Source organism: Magnolia sinica, chromosome 4 (genome assembly GCF_029962835.1).
Source record: "Magnolia sinica isolate HGM2019 chromosome 4, MsV1, whole genome shotgun sequence".
Lineage (NCBI taxonomy): Eukaryota > Viridiplantae > Streptophyta > Magnoliopsida > Magnoliales > Magnoliaceae > Magnolia > Magnolia sinica.
The window spans coordinates 22,603,700-22,631,581 of NC_080576.1; the positions used below are offsets into that span (position 1 = coordinate 22,603,700).

Below are 27,882 nucleotides of genomic sequence, written 5' to 3' on the forward strand. Positions count from 1 at the left end.
GAGTGGATTAGGAAAATCGAACCATTATATATGTTTATGTTTGTGAATGTTTGTAATTCTAATTCATGCTTATGTATTTGATTAAATTAAATCATATGAATACTTGAATTGAGTTGTATGTTAGACACTTAATTTGTAAGCACACATAAGCTCACTAGATCTTCTATAGAGTAGTTGTTTGATTAGTATATCATTTGTAGTCTATATGATTGGACCTACTTTGGCTTGGAAGTCTCAGTGTTAATTGTCTTACTTAGTTAAATTGATAAATTATTTAAGTAAGCATTTGTGTTTTTATTTATAAAAATTTTAAATTGGTCCTAATCACTCCCTTCTAGGACTTAGTTATAATTATATAACTTTATTAAGCTTCCACACACATCGTAGTTGACTATCTCACTACGCTATTTCAAAGATGACTAATGGCGGGAGGATCTTCGACATTCCATTCATCACACAGATGATTTCATAATGAGGCGATCATTGGGAAATGACAATCCATGAGCTTCATGGGCAAGTTCGTCATTGTTTTGATGATTGACGATTTAACACTCAATCACGTTCCTGCATAATAGAAAGGTCGGTGGGGTGATAATATATCTGTCACTTCAGGTCCTCACTTCGTGGTGATTTATTACTTAAATCCTTACTCCATGGGCAATGTTATCATGTGACGATCACCTGTTCATCGCTTGATTAGGCTCCATATACGGTGAGACAGTTATAGTTAAACAGTAACATATTTATAACTTAGTTGAACTTCGTGGCAAGATAGTCAAACAAAATTTCTAAGTACATAACAAGATGACTCTATTTGTCATCCATTTGAAGCTTAAAGATCTTCCTAGGTCTAACAACGTAGTCGTAGACATAGGGTGCCTAACTAACTTATTTTAACCTACTCAATTTGGGTTTGTTTTATAGCATCGCGCTAGCTTGTATGGATGAGTTAGATTGAAGAATAATGATGACGATGATAAATTTTCATGACGGACGAGGAATATGTAGCATTGAGCTAAAAAGAATAGTGTTATGTTGAATTGGAGTGGTGTAAGCCTTGAGTTCTCTATTCTTTACTAAAATTATAGACATGTAAGGTAAACTATTAGAGACTCGTATTGAAATCAGCCTCTGTAATATTCTCTTGATTGATTGACTAGTTACTAAACGTAGCCGATTACACTTCCAACTCAAGACGAGTTCGCAAGATTTTCTTCAAATCGGTCAGTCGTCGAGTAAGCACAGTTAATCATGTTTATATTTTAAGATAATCTTCCATGATTTATGGTAATTAGATTGCTTCTGAATGTGCTTAGCCAATTATGCTATACCATGTGTCTTTTTTAACCATCATCTTAGTTAATCACGTGTATTAAAGCTTTCTGCTTATGACTTCACATGTGTGTAGCCACATACCTTTTGCTATGTGTCATGAGAAGTATCACCACTATCTAAAATAGTGCACGTGACTTCTTTTATGGGCCACTATGAAATGTATGGTGTCTCTCGCACCACCACATGTCTCACAATAGTTTTTTCTTGAAGTGTAGTAGCACACATATCTCGTAGCAACAATGTTCCTTGTACTTAATGATCTCCTCCCGTCGATCAGATTGGCTGCTATGATTGTCTTAATCCTCCTTATATTGGTGTCATCATGTATCAACTTACTATCTGTCAAATCAGGTGTAAATAGTAAGCATGTTTGTTGAAATATTCAAATAAGATTTTTTTTTAAAGTTGGTTTTTGTTATTTTTAAAAATAACATCTTTATTATGATCAACGTGGACCTTTCTTTTTTTTTTTGGCCTATTAATTGGATAGCTAAAATCATCCAATCAACAGGATTTGGTAAAGATGGAATATGGTGCCCAACTTTAATGTGGATTATTCATCATGTCGGCTCACCTATGGGTCAACCTTCATGATCTAAAAAATTAGCTACGATGCTTTCGAGTCTTCAAGAATCTGGATATGTGTGTTACATATGGCACATGTGCAACACCTAGGTTTGTTGGATTTTTACACACATTCTCGTATTGTCGTGTTCCTTCCATCACAGGTCGAATGCCAATTGCGTGTTGATTAATTAAGTGTCCTACAATGCGCTCAGTAAACTCTGTCTTGTACATGCCGTCCATTCATTTTTCCAATTCATTTTAGCGCATGAATCAAAATTGAAGGATTTCCAAAGCTCAAGTGGAACATACAACCAAAAACAGTGGACTAATGACATTCACTATGAAACTTGAAATTGCGTGGTAATTTAGTACAATACCATGACAAGCGGAAAGCTCGCGAAGTTTATAATTATGGCTAAGTTTTAGGGGGGGAGGGAATATGATTGATTAAAATATTTACCAATTATCACAATTTAATCCATATGGTGAATTAGGTCCTAAAATGTAAATTATAAAATACACAACTAATTGTGCAATGAGTCTATGTGGTGAGATAAAAAATTACCAATTGTGTGTGTTCTAATCTAAGTACCTAGCATATAATTTATTTCATACATTCATATAAATAAATCATCCATAAGTATAAATAAATTTGTACATACATAAACAATCGCAAATACAATGATGTGTAGCGGTTCGGCTAAATACCTATTCCACTCCTAGCTGAGGTACTCAAATCCGAGTGTACCAGATTTCACTATCTCAATGGTTTTCTATAGGCTTACCATTAACCTTTACGATAGTTTTCAATAGGGTCGCCACAAACTTACATGTATACATCTGTGTCAGTGTCTCATTCAGAAACTCATATTATTTTTTATAGGTTAACTAAGAACTTATGCAGTGCTACACAATGACCTATGTAATCTTTCGTCGGAGTCAGTCCTACACGTATACACCCATGTTGGTGACAATTTTACATAAGAACCTACACGTATGCACCTGTGTTGGTGGCTCTCTCGGAGATTTTAAGGGTTTTCTATAGGCTCACCAATAACCATCGATTAGTCCTACACAAGAACTAATTTACGCACACTCCCACGGAAGACGATCCTACATAAGAAACTATTTGATTGTGCATTTCAAACTTGATGAAATGAAATTTAAACTTTACACATTTTGGATGAGCTTCGTTGATAGCGTTTTCTTGAGATGCTTGATTAATCTTGATGTAACTTCTCTTTTGCGCCCCCGATCTTTGATGCGGATCTTCTTTAACTTTGATGATCGGCTACCTTGCAATGATGTATATATGTGGTTGCAAATGTAATGTGATAGTGGTGGAATCTCATACAACTAAGGGATAGTTGACTTTAATTGAGAATTCACCTATATGGACATTCCACAGAATAATAGATAATAGGTTTACCTATAAGGTTAGTGTCTAATGTCTAGAGAATGCAAGATAATATGTTCATATTCAAAGAAAACTTGAAATGTTTATTAGAGTGATGAATCATAAGAAAAATAACATCAATCTTTTTTGGATAGAGCATGGAGTAATGTGAATGAGTGGGAAACATTAGGGCTTCTAAATCATAAAAAACTATCTCTTTTACCAAGGTCCTAGTGCCCATTTTATAAGAAAAGAGAGAGGCTACAATGGATCTATAATGGCTAGTTATTCGGTCGGACCGAAAACAGTTCGGTTCAACAGAAAATAGCTAGGCAGAGTCCAGAATGTTGTTGGACAAAATTGGCTAATTTCGGTTAGACCGAATTCATAATTCGGTCTAATCAAATCGAGCCAAAGATTCCCAGGTTGGACAAAAAATTGCATAGACTTCTGTTTAGCTTGTTGAATAGTTTGGACCATTTTCGGTCAAACCGAATATGGTTCAGGTTGAACCGAAAAATTCATAGAATACCTTTAACGCTTAACTAATTTTGTTCAAGTTAAATATCAAGGCTTGAGATGATCAATCAAGTGTTTTCCTATTAAGAGAATGATCATCTAGATGTAGGTTGTTTTGGAACATAAAGGGTATAGAGCTAGTTTCACTAAGGCACCTCAAATTTATCCATTGTCTTCAAACTTTGATGTTACAAGTTTGCGGTCTTCTAATATTTTTCAATGGGAACTTAAACAACTCAAGAAACACTAGTATACGTGATTAACAAATCGAAAGCCTAATAAAATCGTCCTAGAGGCCATAGTAATGGTTATTTGTCACCCAACCTATTCACAAAGGTCATATAAGCTTGATCCAATACTTCTTGGCCCTTATGAAGTTTTAAACATCAGACGTTCGACTCCCACTCTATATTATAGATTGTTTCTTGTGCCACGGTCTACTTGAGCTTTGGATACTTTTCAATTTTGGGCCCACACCTTAGAACCATGTGAAAAAGAAGGATGGGCAGCATGGCTAAGACAAATATCCCACGTTGGGCTTAACATGAAGCCGGACATGATGTTAGTGGATCCTTGACTATGGGGCCATTGTAATGTATTTGTTTTATATCCATGCCGTGTATTCTTTTTGCCAGCTTATTTTAAGACATGAGCTCACAAATGAAGAAGATCCAACCAAATATTAAGTGGACCATGCCGTAAGAAAAAGTAGTGATCGACAATTAAAAACTTCTCGTGGGCCATAAAAGTGTTGGATCAAGATGATATTTGTGTGGTCACGTAAGCGAGGTCTTTGTGACCCTACTAAGGGGTTGGATAGCAAATAAACATCTCGGTGACCCCAAGAGGTTTTCAATAGTAGACGCTCGATCTCCTATGGTATGGTCTACCTGAGATTTTGATCAGCTGCATTTTCTGGCTCATGCCCTAAAATGAGCTGGAGATGCGTATTAACGGCCTGGATATAAGACAAATATATCACGGTGGGACCCACAGTCAGGGATCCACCAACCTCAGCGGATTCGGGGTTCCCCTGAAGCGGCGTCCCTTAAAGTCGGAGTTTGCTAGCAAGGGAGATCTACACCGCTCATCCAATATCCTCGCCATCTCTGCCTCATCAAATGATGATCTCGGCCGTTCATCTAAATTCTCAGTGGTCTAAATGTGCAGAGTTTCCGCGATAGGGGTTCATTCCTGTTCTAAGGGGATCCAAAAACTGCTTTTCTGGACCAATGCTTTCAGCTCGCTTTCCACGGATGATGATATCTCGACTGATGGAGATTTTCTCTAGAGAACCCATCTACGGTGGGGAGTCCTATATGAACGGTTTGGATCTTCGCAGCGCCAACCAGAAGACCGAGCAGATTTTGCAAACCTCCAGGCCCTTAAACCCTACACATGGGAGCTGGTACGGTGGATCCGGTCGAATCGGAATACGGTAGAGCCGTTTCTCCACTTCGCACGTGGGAGGTCAAGTAATCATCCAAACCGTGCACCGATTTTTTCATAAAATTTTATAGCAGCTGGTTTAAAAAACAGTCAGATTGGATGACCCTCTCCATCTGATCAGTACCGTAAAAAGACTGTAGGCAACATTTTTTTAACGGTTGTAATTCAGTTTCAGAAATCAGAGAAAAATGATATTTAGAATTGTCAGATAAAGGCAATTATAGAAACATCTACCATCCATCACAGTTTTCACAGGATGAACAATTCCGATTGATACATCATATGCCACGTGTACAGTAGAGATCGCTCGATTGATATATATCACACATGCTCACGACTCTGCCGTATCACCGCCCTCTATATTAATTGCACCACTCTCACCGTTTCCACATCCACAACCCTCGCATCATCTCCTTACAGCCCTTCGTTTTCCCCACCTTTTCTTTAACAGACGATTCCTGTATTCTCTCTTGAATCTGTGAAAACCTATTTCAGATTCTCATTTTCCCATCTGAGATTTTCGTTTCTCTTTCTCTCAACATCTGAAAATCAATGGCGGAGGAAGAAACAGTTGCAGCAGCAGCTGCTGCTGCTGCTGATACAAGCCCTGCTGATACAAGCCCTCCTTCGTCTGACCACAAGCGGAAGCTAGAAGATTTGGATTCCGAGGCGGCTCCAAAACCGGAAATTTCCAGCCCTCCGTCTGCCGAAACCCCAGCCGAGCAGACCGGTGATGCGATCACTGACGTTGCTGAAAACGGCGTCCAGAAAGAGGAGGAGATCTCGAATTCTTCCCCGGATGTGAAGCGGCCGCGTATCGAGGAAGAAATCAACGGCTCTGGTATTATCTACACGCTCTCTCCCTTCCCTCCTCCCTTCCTCTTTCTTTTCTACATTTATATATCTTATTGATTTCTTTCTCTAGGTTTTAGTGTAGTTGTAATTTTGATTTTTTTTTTCTTTTTAATTTTTGGTCTAATGCACTTGAATAGATTTTTATTGGATAACCCAGATGGGTTTTCCGGAAAAACAGTAGTCTCACATTGATTAGGGTTTGATTTACTCAGTACAAACAAGGGTTTTTTAGGGTGTAGGGAGTCCTAGTCCTTGGTTGATTGACGATGGAGGGGTCTTTAAAGAATCTCCTCTGTTGTCCGTGTAATTCCTTTCTATTTCGAAATGCTGAAAATAATGAGGAAGTTTGGATGTATTGTGGTGTGAATTGTACTGATGGGCCCGGTTTATGTATTAGGCCTACTTCAGTGTGCAAGCATTTGTTATGGTGGGCCCCCCTGTTGTTCAAGGCCTCCACAAAAACTTCCAGATTGGAAGTTCGTATTTAGCCAGTCCCAGGCCCGGTTAAAAGAGGGTTGATGTGAGATGGGCAGACGGGGCCAATCAATCATGAGAATCCTGTGTTTAAAAAATGGGTAAATAGGATTCATGAAACAACTCCAGTTTGCTGGGAAAAGGCTATGACAACGGTGATGATAGGAAGATCACACACGCATATTATGTATACCACCTTTGACTTTCTCTTTGGAGTTTGGACCATGGTTCCTTAGATGGTGGGTAAGGGTGGCAATTGTCGGGCCTCTAGAGGTCACATGCCTGAATTTTGAACTGTAGGTTCGGGCCCATTTAGATTTGTCATTTGCTCAGTCTGCGGCTCTGCGCCTGGTCCATTGCCAGCATTAGCAGTGATGCACATCAGATGACTGGTCGATTCTTAACCATGGCCCCACTTGTATGGATTAGAGCATCAGGATATCATCCAACTTTTTGATGTGTCAGGGTCTTATAATCCATCTAACTCAATTACATTCAACTAAAAAGCATGGATCACCAGTGACCTTTCCTTGTAGCTCAAAACTTTGAGAATCTTTCTAAATAAGATGGTTAACATGAACGTGCATGCAATGGTTTAGTAGTATTACACTTCTTATTGCTTTCACTATAACTAAATCTCAATATAGTTGGGCTGTCAGGGAACAAAATTCGTTTTTGGGATGATAAATGGTGTGGTACAAGAACATTTGTAGATGAATTTCCTATTTTGGCTAAGGCGACAGTGGAGAGAGACATAACAGCTGATCGGTGCTATTTCTCTAGCAATGGGCGGGTGGTTTGGGCTCCTCGTTATTGGAATTTAAAAGATGTAGAGATTGATGAATACACTTCATTAATGACTCGGCTTGAGTTAATCGTTCCTAAATCTCTTGAAAAGTGACTCAATGGTTTGGTCTGCTCATACTTCAGGGCGGTTTTCAGTTCACTCCTTTTATTCTTTGTTGCAAGTTTCATCACATGATCACCAGCTTTGTTTCCCTTATCATTTCTGGTCATACGGTGCTCCTCGAGTTGCTGCTTTCGTCTGGTTAGTGGGCAGGAAACGGGTTTTAACAGTGGATAACTTACAACGGAGGGCTCTAATTCTTCCAAATGTTTGTTTGATGTGTGTGGGAGATGTGGAATCAATTGATCATTTATTCATCCGCTGTAAGTATGCAAGATAAATCTGGGAGCATTACTTTAATACTTTGCCATTCTAAGTATTGAATGGGTGATGCAGAGATCTGTTTGTGATTTCTTATGGGCTTGGCATGGTGGGGGGACTGGTAAATCTACAAAGGCATTGTGGCGATTACTCATCATGGCTATTTTTTGGGTAATTTGGTGAGCTCGAAATGACCGTTGTTTTAACAATAGGGAGGTAACAGTATTGGATCGTGTTCGTAAGATCAATTTTTGCATATCAGGTTGGGCAAATGTTGTAAATATGATAGATTTTGACCAGCTTCGTTCCATGATTCATTTGTAAATTGTTTGTTTTGTTTTCTTTGTATTTTTGCTCGCTTCTTGTGAGTTTTCAATAAAATTTTGATGTTAATTTTCAACCAAGAAAAAAAAAGTCGGGCTATTGATTATGGAAGGGGATTTTCATAATGCTATTGCGTGGGCGTCAGGTGAAAGTTTGATCTGCTGAAAGTTAGCCTTCTTACTTAACGAGTTTAAATTGTAATTTCTTGCATGGAGTGATATTTAACAATGTCTCAAGGGAAGCCAATCCCGTTAGCTACTTTTTAGCTCAAGGAGGGGTCTCAACATGATGATTCGTTAGCAATTCGTGCCGGTTCTCTTAGGGCTTTGTTGATTCATGGAAAGCATAAGAAATGAAATAATGTTTCTCAGAAAACCTTATTTCCAAGCAACTGTGGGAAATGAAACATTCTCAAAAATAAAATATTTGTTCTTAAATTTATAATTTAAGATATAAATATTTATTTACGTAACAAATTCCTTTACATTTTTTACATTTTTCGAGTTAATAGCGTGATATTATCACAGTAAAAATGTGATATTCTAAAATCTGCCGAGATCTCATTTGTGATATTGTCACGAGATTTTCCAAATCCCGGTGATATTTGTCAAACTGTTTATGTTCAAAGTGATTAGGAAGGTCCATTGCTACAGTGGCGTTGGATGTATGTTAACTGTAGATATATTGAGCATCCCTTTTTATTTTTTATAGAAGAGGTAGGTCCTACCATTAATAAAGTTTGCTTTGCCTTAAATGAAGATATCCATTTAATCTATAAGAAATAAAATTCTAGAATGGGGTTCTGGTTGTATTCAGGGTGTGGGTCCCCTGTTTGTAGAGTTTGTGTTCTCTTCTTCCATTCTGTTTCTGTTGTTGTTGTTTCTCTCTCTCTTGGCCCTAATAATATATTCATCTTTCGAAAAAAGTTAAAAATAATAATAATTCTAGAATGGTCAGTGGTTTACATTCCAGTCTATTTTTTCTGATTGTTGGGGTCACCTTTATAGAAGAAGAGCAGTGTCCTCAGCCTATCCACAGTGGGGTCTACTTTTGCAAGTGGGTCTTACACTAACCCATTAGGCCCAACTGACATGTGGTGATTCATTTCAGTAGTTTGAGGACCAGCTTTTGTCGAATTAGTGTCTTCCTCCGTTTGTTGCTCTCTTAAGAAATATTTACCGGGCATTGTAGTGTTTCTACAGTCCTGTGATATTAGTCTTGATTGACATGTATGTGATGTCTGCTTTCACTTGTGAGCCTCACCATGGATTAGCCATCACTTGAAAATTCCTGCAATTGGAATACCTTTAATCGATGCTAATTGAATTTAAACACCTTCAAAATTTTAACCATCCATTTGTAGGCCACTGATTGACAGTTAGTATTATCTGACTGGTGCAATTCACAAATTTCTCTAATCTATGGTATGACCCACCAAGTGAATAGTTTGGATTATGGTCTCAAAGTATCATTCAATTTTATTTAATTATTTTGGATAATTCACGTTGATCATGGAACTCTTCACCTCAACCTAAAAATAGAAAGGAAAAAAATACATCAAGTCAGCCATTCTCAATTGAAACTGTCTATTGAAAATTGTTTATGCAATATTGATTAGCAATTGACATGTTTGGTAAACACACTTTAGAAAAACTTCAGGCCAATCCAAACAACATATGGCCACGCCAATCCAACCATCTAAGATCACCAGGTGAGTTTGGAGGTTTATGGATGGTTGTCAAGTGTTTTCTTTGGTGGGGCCCACTATATTGGGTATATGCCACCCAACCCATGCTTAGCATGAGCTTTGCCATGATGATGGGATTACCCAAAAATAAGTCATATATAACCATAAAAAGCAATGGACATCCAATAATCCTGTATCAACAAACAGGTGTCCATGAATCAGAGGTTATGATTGATTAACCACTTTGATTTTGGGATTATTACTTAGGGCCTGTTTGTTAACACTAAATTTTTGCACTTAACGCGGAATTGGGAAAATGTTCAGTGTTTAGTGGTGTTTGTTAATGCGTTGTTAACACGGAAGAAGGAAAGCGCTAAGTGGTTTTTCACTGAATTCTTTCCGTGATAGGAGTTTGGCTTAATGGTGAATGCGGAATGCACTGCGTGAATTTTTCATTAAACAAAAATTTTTGCTTCCAAAATTACCCCTTTTCAAGTTACTGTAAAATTTTCTCTCTAAATTGTTTGCGGAATACAAAATCAACTTTTAATGTGTGAAACTTCTTTATGCCCCACCATGATGTATGTGTTTCATCCATTCCATTCATCCATTTTAAAAGATCATTTTAGGGCTTGATACCAAAAATGAGAGGAATATAAATCTCAGGTGGACCATACCATAGGAAAACAATAGTGATTGGTTATCCACCATTAAAATTCTCCTAAGGCCCAACGTACTGTTTATTTGACATCCAATCTGTTGATTAGGTCATATAGACCTAGGTGAATGGAAAAAACAAAGATCAGCTTGATCCAAAACTTTTATGGCCCCCAAAAAGTTTTTAATGGTCGACGTTCATTCAACACTGTTTTCTTGTAATGTGGTCCACCTGAGATTAGGATATACCTCATTTTTGGTCACATACCATAAAATGATCTGGAAACATAGATGGACGGCATGGATGAAACACATACATTATGGTGGGGCCCACATAGCACCGACCATCAGCCATTGGCTGGTGGCAGGGGAGTAGCCTGCGGACGCGGATTGGATACTGGCATGTTGAGTAGCGAGACTGGCTACTGAAGTTACATCATCAAGTTACGTGGGCCCCATCATGATGTATGTTTTGTATCCACGCCGTCCATCCATTTGGAAATATAATTTTAGGTAAAGATCCAAAGAATGAGTCAAATCCAAAGCTCCAGTGGACTTCACCACAGAAAACGGTGGGAGAGTGACACCCGCCATTAAAAACTTAAATGGACCACAAAAGTTTTTGATCAAGCTGATATTTGTTTTTTCCCATCTTTCATGTCTGTGTTAACTTGTGAACAGGTTGGATTTCAAATAAAAATCACGGTGAGCCTTAGGAAGGTTTCAACGGTCAGCATCAATCTCGCCACTGTATTTTGTGGTGGGGTCAACTACATATTTGGATATGCCTCATTCTTTAACTCATGCTCTAAAATTAAATCTCCTAATAGATGGACGGTGTAGATAAAACACATACATCATAGTGGGCCCACATATATAATAGTGGGCCCATGGAACCTGAAGACGTCACTTCGGTATCGAATCTCGCTATTCAACTGTCATTAGCTAATTTGCGTCCAAGTAGGATGCGGATTGGTTGGGGTACCTCACACCAACTATATAGTTGCTGTACTACGTCAGCAAGTTCAGTGGGTCCCATCATGAGGTATGTGTTATATTCAAACCATCCATCCATTTGGCGAGCTCATATTAAAGCTTGAAACGAAAAATAAGCTGCAAAAAGCAGGGGGGATTGAACGTCTACCATTGAAACCCTTTTTGGGGTCACAGAAGTTTTGGATCAATATGATTTTATTTTTTTTTTTTACTTCTTCATACATGTATTTGTGACCTTATGAACATATTGGATGGAAAATAAACTTAAATAGGTCACAGAAGTTTTGGATCAATATGTTTTCACTTCATCCAATTGGGAATGACCTTATACAATTGGGAATGACCTTATAAACGGTTTGGATAGCATATAAATATAAAGTGTGCCTTATTTGAAGGTTTTGTTGCTACTGGTGTTCAATCCCATACAACACATAGTGACAATCTTCCCGCTAAGAGGAATTGAGGGCCTTATGATGATATTTTAGTTTTTTGTTAAGTATTTTAGTTTATTTGAATTGAATATAATGATTTTATTTTCATTTAATAAACAATAATTTCTTTATAATGTAAAACATTTCCAAACGAGAGATAGGGGCAAATGTGTCAAATTAACATATTTCAGACATTTAAGATGTTTGTTAACAAACAGTTTGTTTCAAATTCAGTACTTAAGTTTTAGACTTAGCCATAATTATCAAACAAGTTTTTTTACTTCAGATTTCAGATTCAGGTTGTAGATTTCAGATTCGGTCTTTAGACTTCAGATTTAACAAACGGGGCCTTGGTGACATTGTCTTCAACAATTTAGATGGTTACTTCAAGTTAATGTATGCCACATGTACCATTTGAGGGTGCCTGTATATCAAGCCTTATACTCGTCCTGAGTATCAAATAGCTTCCGATTTCATAGCTGATCAAATTGGGGAAGTGAGGATGGTTTCTCTACAAGTCCTAGAATACCCCTTTTCTACCATGTTGTGATGCATGTGGGGCTCACAAGTCTTGTGTGTGGAATCCAATCTGTCCATCAAGGTAGGCCCACCATGAAAGTTGGTTGCCCTGAAAATTAGGCAGATTGAAGCATCTTGTCTGCCAACACTTGAACTTTGAGCTCTTTGGATGGTTGTACATTGTTCTTTTTATGGTGTGGTCCACCTAATGATTTGTATAGGCCTGATTTTTGGGGCATACCATCATCATGGTGGGCCTTAGGTAATGCACGGGTTGGACGACAGATACACAACACGGTAGGCCTCGCCATAGGAAATAGTGGGCATCTATTAAAAAACATCTAAATTCATGCACCTGATGGTTTGATTGGAAGGGTTTTTGGGCCATCCAACTTTCATGGTGGGCCCACCCTAATGGACAGGTTGGATCTTGGATGTCATAAATGCACCCCATCAGGCCATGTGCATCATGCACAATAACTATTCCCAAAGCTCTGAAAACTTAACATGCATGAAAGCACGGTGTCGATCAGGTCTATAAAACACCTTGTTTAGCCTTGATCCCCAAAGCAGGCTAATTCAACACTCAGGTGGGCCATCCCAAAAGAATTATTACATAAAACCTCTAAATTCACATGGTATTGCTCACACGAGTTTTGGAATAGCATGTCTTTGGGTAAGTGGTTCATCTTCACATCAGGTGAATGGATCGGATGGCATATAAACACCATGAAGGGCCCTAGCCTTACACAGAACTGATGGTGGGCATTACATCCTAACTGTTTCATATAGTCTGGCCTACCCAGATTATCATGATTCTTGGGTTCAATGGTTAATATGAAGTGGTGTACATGATGGATGGGGTGGATCTGGTGAAGTCAAGCCCATGATTTGGTGACTCCTACTGCCGATCTCATAGGCCAAATTATGAACATGGGATGCCTAAAACCTCTCCCAATTCCAAATTCAAGTATTGGAATACTTTGGGATGGATTAGAGCAAACTTCACAAATAAAACAAAGCTCCCACTCCATGCATTTTGGGAGCCCTGCATCTCCACCACATTCAAGAGGGTGATTGCGTAAAATACCCAAGCACTTACCATGCTGATGTGCCATATCCACTTCTTCCATAAGGTGAAAACCAAAACTCTTGTATTCGATGTACATACAAAAGATCAGTGTCTTGAATGACCTCTACTGCTCTCACGTGGCATTGAGATTCTTTGGAATCATTCTTCTATTTATATATACTTTACATCAAAACATAAGCTATAGCAATAACAGAAATACAAGGAAATACATTACTTATTAACTGAGGAAAGAACCTGAAAGGGCTTGGCAGTTATGTGGGTATTCACGAGATAAACAAAATCATTTTCCTGTTAATAAGTTAGGTTAGTGTAAAATCTGAAACTTGATTTGCTAAGAAGCAGTATAGTAATTTCATAGGGGCACCAAAAATGTTACGAGACTTGACTTTTATGAGTAGTATAGATTTTCATGGCTTCCATTTTAATTTTAATTTTTTCCTTTTGAAAATTTACTGTGCAAAAACTATGGAAAACAAGTTTCAGTTGTGTTAAAAAGATCCTCAATCTCTGTGTAAGATACTGTAATGTATCATCTTGGCCACCCTGTAAGCTGATGTGCACTGCATGTTTTGCATTTCTATTTTTGGAAAGAACCATGGTTTTAAATCCTGTTTCAGACTGCAACTCATTGTGGACTGAAACCGAGTGGAAACTATCTTGGATGTATCAAAGCCTAGAGTGGGCTGAAAATTACTGATGCAAGCCTTGGGATGCTTGTTGAAGACAAAAACTGGGTCAACTTGGACACGTCATCTAGGCCTTGTCTGATATTTAAAACCTTGAATGGAATGCTTTGTCCCCTTTTCTGGTGATGGATGCATTCATGATATGTTATTGCGACCTAAAGACCGATACACAGCAGTTGATATTGTAATTGAACCTTTTTATGATATGTTCTTGCCTTTCAATTTTTGAAGATTTTTTTATCATGTAAAAGTTTGGAAACCAGATTTTCAGTTTTGTGTTAAAGGATTATCCTTTCTTTTCTCAGCTTCAGACTTTGATCAACAAGCTGAGAAGGTTGTGGCACCTCCAACAGAGAATTCTGAACACCCACCTCCGGAGAATATCCAGCAACCTACTGCAGGGGTTCCTGGACAAGGTGATATTTCTACAGGGGTTCCTGGACAAGGTGATATTGCTACAGGGGTTCCTGGACAAGGTGATGTTGCTACAGGGGTTCCTGGACAAGCTGATATTGCTACAGGGGTTTCTGGACAAGCTGATATTGCTACAGGGGTTTCTGGACAAGCTGATATTGTTACAGGGGTTCCCAGACAAGGTGATATTGTTACCGGGGTTCCTGGACAAGGTGATATTGTTACCGGGGTACCCGGACAAGGTGATATTGTTACTGGGGTTCCTGGACAAGGTGATATTGCTACAGGGGTTCCTCAACAAGGCAATCTTCCTCCATCAGAACAGCGTAACCTTGACCTTCAAACTTTGACCCGTAAAATTGAAGTCCCCAATACCAAGGTGCAGCAATCAATGCTTTTTTGAAATTCTATTGCTCATCAAAATCATTTCTCAGGTTTACTTGGTCGATATGCTTAATGCTCATAATATTCACATTCATTCTCCATTATCTTCATTTAATGTCCTTCCAGAAATAGATTTTTTTTTCGACCTTGATATCATGCTTTACTTAGTTATCACCAAAACAAAAAAGAACTTTAATATTATTTTCTTACATAAATATATAAAGAGAAGCAGTGTGGGGGCACGTGCATGTTTTCTTTTATGAAGTTACAAGAGAAGTTGTATAATATCATTAGTTTCCTATTAATTCAAAGGTTAATTTGTCATTCTGATGTTAAATTTAATTTGATGACATTTAATGCCCCCATTGACCCTTTTAATTCTTTAAAACCCTTCCTTTTACATGATCCCTATAAAATTAAATAACCACAATGTTTCCATTAGTAGCTGGAATTTCTAAACAAAGAACTGATCACCTATAACTGGTCATATGGTATGACCTATTTTTCATGCCTTCTAAATTTTGTAACCACTTTCGACCTTGAAAAAAATTGTCTTTCAAGGGCAAAATGCTTGTACCTTAGGTTAGCCTAAGGCTGTTTGAAGGCAATTGCTTGTCTTTTTTGTTCTTTGTGTGTGTGTGTGTGTGTGTGTGTGTGTGTGGATAAGCAGCGCAAACGTATAGAGAACCATGAGAAGCAGCCTCTTTAGCAAGAGCATCCACCCAAGAGTTGGCCTCCTCAAGGGCAAGATTAAAGGAAACAACAAAACTAGAAAGCGAAGCTTTGATTTCTGTTGCAATATAACACTATTCTCGTGGCAGTGACTTGGACCTAGAAACCCAAGAGATCGAATTTTTTGAATCTCCTTCAATAACAATATGATTGGCATCACCCCTTGCTTCTTCCATATCTTTAGTCCAGTCATAGCTTCCAGCTCAGTCACGGTTGGATTCACTGATCCCCATGTCCTGAGAATCACAAATTTGATCGCCCCATCCTCTTCCCTAGTGATTCCCACTACAGGTTGCCTATGCTTCCCCATAGAGCTACCATCAAGTTTAAGCTTTCACCACCCCACTGGGGAGGACACCATTCCACTTCTTTTATCAGCTTTCTGCTATGCCATTAGTGACATGCTAATCTCTCAGAATATCAGACATAGAAACCCCCCTTAAGGATACTTTTGAATATTTATTTGATATCCTTTGTTTATTCAAATCAATATTACTGTGCATGTTTTTCTTATCCTGCATCCCACGGGCTACCCTACTTGAGCCCGGTGTGAAATGCCCCTGCATTAATCACCCCCGGTGAGGAGTCTCGAACACGAGACCTCCCCCGTGGGCCCCAAATCACATGTGTCACCCACCTCGAGTATGTCCCCACATCCCACGGGCTACCCCACTCGAGCCCGGTGTGAAATGCCCCTGCATTAAGTGCTTTCAGAAATATATGATTTTCAATAGCATCCTCACTTAGATGGCTAAAATGTTTTCTGATTTAAATATCAATTTGGAAAGTCACCTGTTATTCTATTTCCTCACGAGGGTTGCCAAGCTCGGCTACAGAACAACAGAAAAATCCTCAAAATCTTAAAAGATGACAACAGCATTAGTCAGTTGTTTGAACTGCCCTTTTCAATTGTTGCAATTTACAAATATAACTGAAACCTTATGTACACTTTGAAATGATTCTGATCAGTGAAACAGTTCAAACTTGAGATTAAAACAACTTCTGGAGTAAAAGTGTGTAGACTCACTCAAATTCATCCATGATTTGATTGAATACAACAGCTACTCGTATTTCAGCTTGTAATCAGATCATTAATCAACAATGTAGCTACGTTTTGCCTTGTTCTGTTTTTTCTGTTTGCTTAATAATATTTCACCTTTCACACACACACACACACACATATAATGTTGTTACAAGGCAGTGTTTAAACGGATTGCTTGTGAAACTCTTGGCACAGGTTGGTGTTCTCATAGGTAAAGCTGGCGATACAATAAGGTTCCTGCAATATAATTCAGGGGCAAGGATTCAGATCACGAGGGATGTTGATGCTGATCCATATTCTTCTACAAGACCAGTCGAATTGATAGGGACATTGGAAAATATCAATAAGGCTGAAAAACTGATAAAAGATGTTATAGCGGAGGTCAACTGTTGTTTTTCACACGTTTATTTACCGTAGTTTGATGCACTTAACATTTTTCTCTCGTTTCTTTTTTCTTGTGGATCATTATATATCCTTGGCAAGTGATCTTACTTGCATCTTTCTGCAGGCTGATGCAGGGGGGTCACCTTCGCTTGTGGCAAGGGGATTTGGTACTGCACAATCTGGCTCAGAGCAAATTCAGATCCAAGTCCCGTATGAAAAGGTTAATTTTGTACTCTCTGTTATCTTTGCCCCATATTTTGATATTCTTTTCTGGAATCTGGACCATCTGCTTTATGCACACATTTATTTGCAGGTGGGTTTGATCATTGGGAAAGGAGGTGAGACCATTAAGAACCTGCAGACCAAAACTGGAGCTCGCATTCAGGTAGTTGGTGTTCCTAGATTTATGTTGAGATCGATGTATGGAGATCTAGATAATGTGCTTGAGATTTGCATTCTTTTTGAATGCTTATGTTATCCATATGATGAAGATCCTCTTCTGTCATGTAGGTGATACTGCAAAATCTTCCCGAGGGTGACATGTCCAAGGAAAGAACTGTACGAGTGACTGGCACTAAAGAACAGATTGAGACCGCCAGAGAAATGATCAAGGAAGTCATGAGTCAGGTTTGTATGTCAAGCTCATATACTTTTGGTTGTATTACTGATGAGTATCTGTTAATGATGCCTATTGTGACTTTTTTGAATATGACATTCAATTTTGCTAAGATTAGTATTTAAATCTGGGAACATATAGAGAATGGTTTTTCTTCATAAAGGGAGATACTTTTTACCTTTTCTTTCTTTTCTTTCTTTTTCCTTTTTTGGTATGAATATGCTATCTAGAAGGTAGTCTGTAGTTGGGTCTTCTCTTCCACTGCTACATGGTGAAAAGTTTGAATAACATTCCAAAGGACACTTGAGGTATCCTGCTTCAGAAGGACTTGCCAATTAAAGACTCTGGGATGAGAATAACCTGGGTTTATTCTTATTTTATTCAGAATACATGTTGCATCGGTGGAACTTGGGCACTTTATTTCCAAACATGCTAGGAATGTCAAGAGATGACTCAAGTCTTTCTGTTTTTGTGCACATTACGTTCTACAATATCTCATTCTTGTGTGTCAATGCAGTATTTGGTCTGGTATTTATCAGTCATAATATTGTACTCCACACTAAACCACATTTTAATAGGCATGAGTACTGTGAGATGGAAAAGTGACTGTTTTTTGGAATTTGGATCACATGGGCACAGAATTGGGCTTGTTCATTTCATCTAATACTTTTGCAGTGGTTCTATTGTCCCAAACCTGCCAAGGAGCTAGAATATAATTTCGCTCAAGTTGTTTAGACTAAAGCATTCATTTGCAGTGATCCGTAGTCTAGTGGCTTGTTTTGTAAATCCCTCCTTCCCAATTCTTGATCCATCATGTTACTCGGTTGATTTACTGCCTATCTTGATGCAAATGTGAGGAAGGTTGGTCACTGAGGCCTAAGACATCCTATAATCTTTCCTTCTTAAATTCCATGTTCAAATGTTTTAAATCTTTATATAACTAGAGCTGCTGTTTCCTGACATGCACATAAAAAACTTGACGTGATTCATGCAATCAAAGCAACCTATAGGCCTAATGTGCTACCCCTTGTGCCCCATGATCCTTGACATAGTTTCAACTGTGGTCTTCATGTGCGTCTTTCAAACAGGAATGTTCTTGTGACCTAGAAATGCAAATTCACCTTTCAAAGAATTCACTCTGGAGGGTGCATGTAGCTAGCTGAAATTTTTTATGGTGGACCTTTGTAAGGGGAATCCTCTCTTGTCAGCGGCCTTTATTTCTTGCCCCAGATTCTGCAAGGAGCTGTGCATGCTTCATCCATTTGATCATGTATATAGTATTTTCATAGTTCAACTGTGCCAAACAAGAAAGAATATAATGAATGGAGCATCCTTGCCATTTTTATGATATATTCCAAGTATAGAAATATCAGTTGGATGATATTTTCTATTCTGATTTCATCTTATCATCTTGTTGGTTTCATCATTGCCACCAGCAGGGAAGTAACATAGATATTCTAATGGGCTTAGAAGTTAATACAGGTTATCTTTTTCTAACCAAATCCTGTGGCTGAACTTTATTTGTTGAAACAGCAACTCTTTGGTATATTGCTGCCATGCTGCAAAATAAAACTAGTGAATTTGATAGTATGCCCATGCTATGTGGGTTCTATCTTTTTTCCCCATTGGCATTTTGTAATTACTGACAAGGAAAGGTAGATAAGGTTAGGATGGTGTCGAAGTTAGTAGTATCAAAATATTTTCATAGTCATAATTTGGGATCTTTCTTGCAGGCAGTGGTCAAAGTATCTTGATCATTATATGTATGACTTGAGACATGGAAATATGTATCAATATTGTCTATAATATCACAAATACCAGGGAATGTATTGCTGATTGAGGGAAACATTGGAGAAAAGGAGGAATTTTTCAATGAAACTTCAGGAGATGGTAAATGACACATGTCTATACATGGAATATTGGTATATTACAAAAAGCAACCATGACATAGGTTTCCATTTTGTAGAGGCTAGAACCATGTGTTGTCGGATAAAAGCAATGCAATTATACCAAAATGAGTTCATATCATTCAACTATCATAAAATGCAAGTTTTAAAACACAAACAATACATTAAAGAACTAAAGAGAACAAATATATATACAATATCATTTTTTTAAAGAGAGAACTAAATTTTATTAGAAGCATGCCAAAAAGTGCGAAAGATTTAACTGCCTTTACATAAGAAGCCCATCCCAAGACACTAGTAATTTTTCCCTGATGACCTCTTGATGCGAAGAACTCCTATTCCGAAAACAACTCCTATTACATTCCCTCCCATATGGACAAAAAAAAAGAAAAAAAAAAAAAAGAAGCAGCAGCCAAAATAAGCAATCTCCACCCAACTTTCCCCACCCCTCATCCATGCCAAGCCTACAAAAGATCTGCAACGGCATCACCCAGGTGGTATGAAAAGCATCTAGGAAGTGCTTCCACACTTTTTGACCAAACAAGCCGTGAATGAAGAGGCGATTAGTCAACTCTGCATCTCCATACACATCAAGTAGATGCTGGGAAGTACAGGGGATCTTCTTTGTAAATTATTGGTGGTTAGCACTCTCTTTCTTCCCACTAATTAGTCGAAAGCTGCCAACCCTTGGAGGGGGTCCATAGCATATGAAACAGAAATGAGTAATTTGAGTATCTTATCAATGCCTTATCACAATCAATTGGGGTTGCCTACATGTATCATGTTTTGCCATTCCACTCTATCAAGGGCCATGCCTTTAGTTAGACGATAGGTCATTAAGTCTTTTCTCATTACCTTCATCCACATCCTTTTGGGCCTTCTGCCCTTTTAGTGCCTTCAACTTGTACCAACTCATTCCTAACCATCGCGGTTCTTATTCTTTGTTGCACATGACCTAACCATCTAAGTCACTTTCTCTCATCTTATTACCTATAACTGCTTTTACTGAGTTAATGCATTAATTTCTAATTCTATCCTTTCTCGTCTTGCCACTCATCCATCGCAACATCCTCGTTTCAGCTACAGTTTCCCTTTGAACATGTTGTTCCTTAACTGCCCAACATTCCGTCTCACAAAGCATGGCTGGTTTTTTGGCTGTCCTATAAAGTCTCCCTATCAATTTGAGTGGTACACGACAATCACATGAGATTGTAGAGGCACATCTCTGTTTCTTTCACCCAGCTTGAATTCTATGGTAACATCCTTCTCAATGGCCCCACTCATCAATTCTTGACCCAATGCATCGAAAGTGCTCATTTTAGGACACTTCTAGGCCAACAGTCTTAACTAATTCCTCATTTTCACTCCTCTTGTAACCTAAATTGCATTCTATATTCTTTGTTTTAGTCTTTGACTAATTTTAAAGCCTTGGATTTTAAAGCATCCCTCCATGAATCGATTGTTGTGTTTACATCTACCCTCAGTGTGTAAATCAAAACTATGTCATCTGAAAGCAACATACGCCATGGGATCTCTTCTTGCAAATGCCTCGTTAACTCGTCCATAATCAATGCGAAAACATATGGGTTTAATGCCAACTCCTGATGCAAGCCTACAATAATTGGGAACTCGCTTGTCTCGCCACTAGTAGCCCTCATAGTTGTTACCACTCCCTTATATATATCCTCTTGAAACTTTTTTCTTTCCTGATAACTACTAGATTAACTCTCTAGGGATCTTTAAGTTAACAAAGACCATGTGGAGGTCCTCTCCCTATATTTCTCTATCAATTGTTTGAGTAGGAAAAAACAGCAAATTCAATAGTAGATCTCCTAGGCATGAAACCAAAGTGATCCTTTGATACATTTGTCTCATGCCTTACAACCTTAGTATTTGCTCAATCACTCTCTCCCAAACTTTTGTAGTATGGCTCATATGTTAAATCCTGGGATAGTTAGTGTAGCTTTGTATGTCTCCTTTATTCTTATTAGTAGGCATCATGAAACTTTTCCTCCTTTTTGTCTGGCATTTTCTTCGAACTTACCATCTTGTTCAACAACTCTGTCAACCAAAATAACCCAGTATCTTCTATGTACTTCTAAACCCCTTATGGTATGCCATCTGGTCCGAAGGCTTTTACCATTTTCATCTTTCCCAAAGCTTCTTTCACTTTAGATATACTAAATCCTACAAAAGCATCTATGGCCTCTAACTTCATTTGAGTTTATGGTTCCTTCTATCCCTATGCTCTTAGAGTGGTTGTCTCTTAACAAGTTCTGAAATTGGATTTTCCACCTTTCATTGATCTCATTACCTTTTACTAATACCTCTGGTTATTGCTCTTAATTCATCCACATGCACCCCTTTTCCTTGAACTCACATAGAATTACAAGGGGCTTTAAGTCATATTCTCCCTCTCCACTTGAGCAACCATCTTATTTGCAGTCCATGCATTGACTGTACTGTGCCCGAATCATCGTAGAATGGTACCAAATCATGTACTTTCTCACGTATTGTGGGTACTCTGTCACATATCAAATTACAACACTTGCATTGAGGAAGTTGAGATTTGCAGATCACAACTCAAAATTTAATTCCTTTTTCACATATCACAACTCAAAATTTAATTCTTTTTTTTTTTTTTTAAATTTTAATTATCCAGCTCAAATCCATATACATGCATGAGAATTATGCATAGACATGAATTTCTATTACAATCCATCGATGCTAACATGTGTAAATAAATAGCATTTCCTCGTCTTTTTTTCCCTCACCTTCTGAGTTCTGGTCCATTTGCTCTCTCAAGTCATGATTTCTCCCCTACATCTGAGATTTGATTTCGAACAACTTAAGAATTGTCCAAACAAACCTATGAAGAGGGGAAACAAAAACTTTTTCTATTTTTCAGATTTTTTTTCTTTGATTTTCTGTTGATTTTTACAGTATTTATGCACATTGTATCGATATCGAGATATTGATATTATTGTCAATACACTAGATTATAGTAAGGGAGGTAGCCGATATTTTAGCAATATTCGTACGTAGCGAGATATCATCAATTTATCGATAATATCGACCAATACAGTGTAAATTTTAAATTACACCCTGTATTGCATCTGTATCACTGACCTGGGATTATCAATAATATTGGCCGATTGATGGTATCAGCAATACTAGGAAGTAGGAACACTGCCTGCAGTTTGAAACAACCTACAACATATAAAACTAGAACATGCATGAAACTTTTGATAGTCTATTAGTCTAGCTGTTTATGCTCATGTTTTTTAATCGATATCCATTGCAATGTTTTTGTCAGTCAGATCATAGAATGTGGCCTATGAAAGTTCTATTATAAATACATGTGGCTAGGATGGTAGAGCAATTCAATCCAAAAGGCCAATAGGTATAGATCCTGCTATTTAAATGATTAAAGCTGTTTTGTGTTTATTATTTATCAAAGCAATATGCGATTGTTGTACAAATGGACTATAGCATGGCTTCCTCCCAGGAAAAAAAAAAAGGCATGAATGGATGTAATAATATCTTTGCATTTTTGTACTAAACAACATTCTTTATCAGTGAAGGAAAAATATTGCACAAATCCACCATGTATGGAGAAATGAGAGCTTTTTTTCCTGAATAAGACTTGACAAACGATTGCCCTATTCATGCATGATCCATGTAAAACTCACTTGAATGCAGTTAGGAAGATCTTACATTCGGAATAAGATGCCGGTTGCCATGGTTTATTCATGTTGAAGGTGCCAATATGGAATTGGTTGGCTGTCATAATGCAGATCTGGCTACACCTTTCAAATGGGGTCAACTTTGGTTTCTTGGTGTACCAATAAACAACCATTCTTCACTCTCATCCACGGAGGATGGATATCAGGCCTTAACCCATGCCATTGCAGAATACTTGTAGTTGGTAAGATTGCTTTGAGACTCAACAATCAAAATTCATAATTCAGTATCATGATGGCCTTAGTGCTATTTAGTGGACCCAATGTTCAATACATGCGCCATGTTGTTAGAAAGTAATGTGTCTACCTAGTGAAAGTCATTGTGTAATGTTTACATGGGTTCGATATCTTCCTCAGATTTTCTACCTGATGCTATGTTGAAACATTCAAGGATATGTTTTGTATCTCCTGGAATTGTTACCTAGGTGTAATAGAAGTCCTGAAAGAGTTGGTGTCACCTCAATTGCAAGCCTCAAATTCATGAAACGCATCACTTCAGCAGTTAACTGTACAAAAATGTCGAATTTCATCCCTATTTCACCTGAAAATACATATTTTATCTAATTATATGATACTCTTGTTCGAAACGATGTCAGCCACATTTGCACTTTGTTGGGTGATGCACATCCTGTGGTTTTTTTTGTTCTAATTTTCTAATCATGTTATGTTAAGTGTCTTTCTCATATTTGTGTAGTCTGCAAAGTTTAATGCTGCAATTTCTACATTGTATGCAATGGGAGATCCATAATTCAGAACCACTTATGCTTCATGTTTAGAATGTGTCTAACAAATTGTTCATTGTGCTATCCTTATCATATTTTTGTTTATCATGTAAATAAAAAATAAAACGCAGACCAAAGATTAGTTGGAGGGTGAATTGTTCTTTGCACAAAGATGGAGAGTTAGCAGAGCATTCCAAGCTTCTCAGCCAATACCAAGAAACACCTAAGTTTCTCTCTCTGTCATCAATAGTACTTGCTCCATCCAACTAAAAGTTGCTTGAGGAAGCCTCAAATTCAATAACAGCATGCGATATCCACACTCGAACATACTAGCATATACTCACTGTCAGATCTGATCTTAATGGCATTGGTTGACAAATGGTGAAATATATGTCTATTTTACCTGTGATTTGGGATGCCTTTTTTACCCAGTTCGACCCTTGGCTGCAGGAGCCTTCTGCTAGTTGAACTTGCGCTCCTGCTCCCTCTTGGGTTTTTCACCTTTGGTAACATTTCAAATAGATGCTTCCCATTCCATCACCGGAATCCCTTACCCTCACGCTTCGTGCCACTAAGATTTGACTGAGCCCTTTTCATGCATCCCATTTTCTCTCCTCCCAATATACCCATTTGGGTGTTGTTGGGGTGCATGAGTCTCCAGATTAGTAACATAATGAACTCTCTTTTTGACTTGGATCACATTTCATTAAATTTAATAGCTTTTAGAGAATCCTATGCATATTAGTTTTTGCTGATTGACTGTCTAGCAGCATATGCTGACAATGCCTATTTCGTCATAATAAGTAATAGCACTTGCCAATTATTTCCTTGTCCGGGTGTGAGCTGTGTCATGTTGTCATCTCTTTGAGATGGTAATGCAAATTTCACCGCTGAAATTATATATTCTGTTTGCATTTTTTGCATAGACCTGGTGTTAATGTTGATCAGCAGTTCCACATTCATCAGCATCTTTCCCATCTAATCATTTTGGAAGAAGATTTGCACTTATATTTCATTTTGCCAGTTCTAATAACTTTCTTTGCTCAGAACCCTGTAAGGCCTTCGCCTCTTTCTGGTGGTTATAGCCAGCAAACCTATCGTCCACGCGGACCACCTGGTCCACCTCAGTGGGGGCCTCGTGTTCCGCCACCTGCACAGCCGACAAGCTACGATTATCAGCAAAGAGGTATGTATCCTTCTCAGACTACTCAATACCCATCCCAAGCATACAGTGGCTATCCACAGCAACAGGCTCCGAGAGGCAACTTTATCCCGGGGTGGGATCAAAGACCTCCAGCTCCCATGCAGACACCTCCCCAAAGCGGCGGGTATGGTTACTATGGACAAGGAGGCGGCTATGCAGCAGATGCCCCATCAGCTGCAGCTTCTGTCCCTCCTGCTGGTAGTGCTGCTGCCCCTGCCCCTTCTCCTGCCCCTGCCCCAGGCCCTGCTCCCAGTCAAATAAACTACAATTATGGCCAACCACAAGGTCCCATGCAGCCCACTACTTATTCTCAACCAGCACCGCCCCAACAGAGCTATGGGCATGGATATGACAACACAAAATACGAAAATCAAGCCCCAACTCAGCATGCCTATGGAGGACATGGGAATTCTCAACCAGGACCTTATCCGCAACAAGTCGGCACTGATTCCGGCTATATGCAACAGTCATACAGTAAGCCAGCTTACGGAATGCCACCGCAGGGCCCTCCAACCCAATCGTATGGGCCACCGAGGACTAGTCAACCAGGAGATGTGCCATATCAGGGGCCAATTCCATCGACTCACATGCAAGGGGCAACTGGTCCAGCTCAGCAGCCATACCCTTACGCATCAAGTGGGCCACCGCAGCAGTCGTATCCATATGGGTCAGCACCAGTCGCTAATGATGGGTATGCTCAGCCAAACCCAGCTCCTGCACCTGCACCTGGTTATGCCCAACCAGGTGGACAGCAAGCACCTGTTTACCCCCAACAAGGTGGACAGCCCACACCTGTTTACCCCCAACAAGGTGGACAACCAGCACATGGCTATGCTCAACAAGGTGGACAGCCCATGCCTGGTTATGCTCAACAAGGCGGACAGTACCCATCTTCCCAACCTGGTTATGGTGAGCAGAACAATGCGAATTATGGGTACCAAGGGCCTGCTGATGCCAGTTATAATAACATGCCTGCTCCAGCCTACAGTGCACCGGCAAGCGGTCAGGCTGGGTATGTGCAGCCTGCCCCAAGCCAGCCAAACTATGAACAGACTATGCCACCGTCAGGTTATGGTAGCCATGCAGGAACTGCACCCGTTGGCTATGGAAAGAGCTTATCACCTCAGCCCGGCTACGCTCAGTATGAATCAGGCCAAATGTATGGCCACCATTGAGGGTTTCGTCGTCCATGATCCCCTATACGGGGCACAGGTATTCTGATAGTCTGATATATCTTTAGCAGATTTATTGCATGGATGGCTTTAAGTTGGGCATTATATTCTTCCATTTGACATGCTTATGAGCATACAAGTCTAACATGCACATGGGTGCAGGTGGGGTTTTATCATTGATGATGGGTCTGATCTGAACTTCCTGTAGTGTATTTTGCTTTGTTGGAAGCTGCTTTAGAAAATGCATTTGGTAGCTGTGGAAGGCAACGCAAACGGTAGAGGAGAAATTTAGCTTAACTTGCGAATGCTATGGAATCTAAATATTATCAAGATGAAAGTAGCGTAGCCTGCTTTAGACGCAGTAATTCAATTGGGCCCTATTTCCTTTTAATGGTTGTTTGGCAGTGCATGCGTGTGAATGCCATTCCAAGGGACTGATATCGACACCCAGCTCAGTGGATAGATGCATCCTCGTTTTTGTCATACTGGGAATACAAATCATCTTGTTTTATTACTTTGCATCCATCAGCCAGGGTTCGGTACTCCCGTGTATCTCCAGTTGGGTGGGTGATGTGAAATGCTTTCTTGCAGCTTGTGTCATTGAGGCTTCTCGCAGTTCACATATGGAGTCGGACATGCAGACTTGTGATTGGATGTCTGAAAATGGTGTAATATTTTAGTCCTTTTTAAGTGGGTGATGATATGATGTACCTTCTTGCAGCTCGTGTCATAGAGGTTCCATGTGGTTCCCATTTAGGCAGCCGTGATCGGATGTTGAAATGGTGTTTTTTTAAAAAAAAAAATTTGGGCACCTAAAAGGGCTGCATTATGCCAAAATTTTACTTGTAAAACATTTAACAACCCAACAGGTTACAAATGATAATAATAATAATAATAATAATAGAAGTCAAAGAATAGGATAGCTGCACTGTCAATGGGCCGGCCTCAGGCCAGTGGGTTCAAACAGTTCAAAATAGCTGGCCCCAGGGAAGAGGAGTCACAGGTGGTAGCTGGGCCCCAGAGAAAAGAAGATCAGGAGTGGTATGATCACATATTGATACATCGTTTTCAGTCGTTTGCTTCAACTAATGTTTGAAGTAGTTGATCTTGGTTCCTAGAATTCATAAATTACTTTTCCAACATTTCTGGGGATCGTCCATCGACTTGACCCACCTTTGATTGGGTCCATACATCATGTGAGGTTGACCGTTCATATCCATCGCAAAGGGCTTATTTTTAATGTGGACCGTTTACTATGTTGGACCCACCGAGGCCCTATTTCAGTGTTACGAGCCCATTTGCGGGGCGTACCTTCAATGTGAGCTGCTGTGCAAGGCTCACACTTGACGTAGGCTATCCATCATACGGTGCCAAAAATGGATGTGGGCCTTCCATCATGTTACATT

The 27,882-nt window shown here is 39.0% G+C and overlaps 1 protein-coding gene and 1 long non-coding RNA gene across 4 annotated transcripts; both read left to right on the plus strand.

Moving 5' to 3' along the window:
• The first annotated feature begins 5,649 nt into the window (after window positions 1-5,649).
• LOC131242771 (uncharacterized) lies at window positions 5,650-27,196 on the plus strand. Of its 3 annotated transcripts, XM_058241637.1 has the most exons (8): window positions 5,650-6,107; window positions 14,462-14,949; window positions 16,924-17,109; window positions 17,237-17,332; window positions 17,426-17,497; window positions 17,623-17,739; window positions 25,148-26,516; window positions 26,639-27,196. In XM_058241637.1, exons 1-7 carry the CDS (start codon window positions 5,819-5,821, stop codon window positions 26,477-26,479), a joined length of 2,580 nt encoding a protein of 859 aa, XP_058097620.1. In that variant the 5' UTR covers window positions 5,650-5,818; the 3' UTR covers window positions 26,480-26,516; window positions 26,639-27,196. The 3 variants fall into 3 exon arrangements, with proteins under 3 accessions (XP_058097620.1, XP_058097621.1, XP_058097619.1); XM_058241638.1 differs by having other exon boundaries at window positions 17,623-17,747; window positions 25,159-27,196; XM_058241636.1 differs by having other exon boundaries at window positions 25,148-27,196.
• LOC131242775 (uncharacterized) lies at window positions 6,116-8,163 on the plus strand. The gene is made up of 2 exons (XR_009169715.1): window positions 6,116-7,765; window positions 7,839-8,163. It is a non-coding gene; the product is annotated as an uncharacterized LOC131242775 (long non-coding RNA).
• Window positions 27,197-27,882: the final 686 nt, after the last annotated feature.

Bases quoted from the DNA above. Each gene is read 5' to 3' on its own strand.
- LOC131242771 (XM_058241636.1), top strand. From the start codon at position 5,819: ATGGCGGAGGAAGAAACAGTTGCAGCAGCAGCTGCTGCTGCTGCTGAT. The intron at 14,950-16,923 runs GTGCAGCAATCA...CTCTTGGCACAG, and splicing joins TTGAAGTCCCCAATACCAAG to GTTGGTGTTCTCATAGGTAA. The intron at 17,110-17,236 runs GTCAACTGTTGT...ATCTTTCTGCAG, and splicing joins TAAAAGATGTTATAGCGGAG to GCTGATGCAGGGGGGTCACC.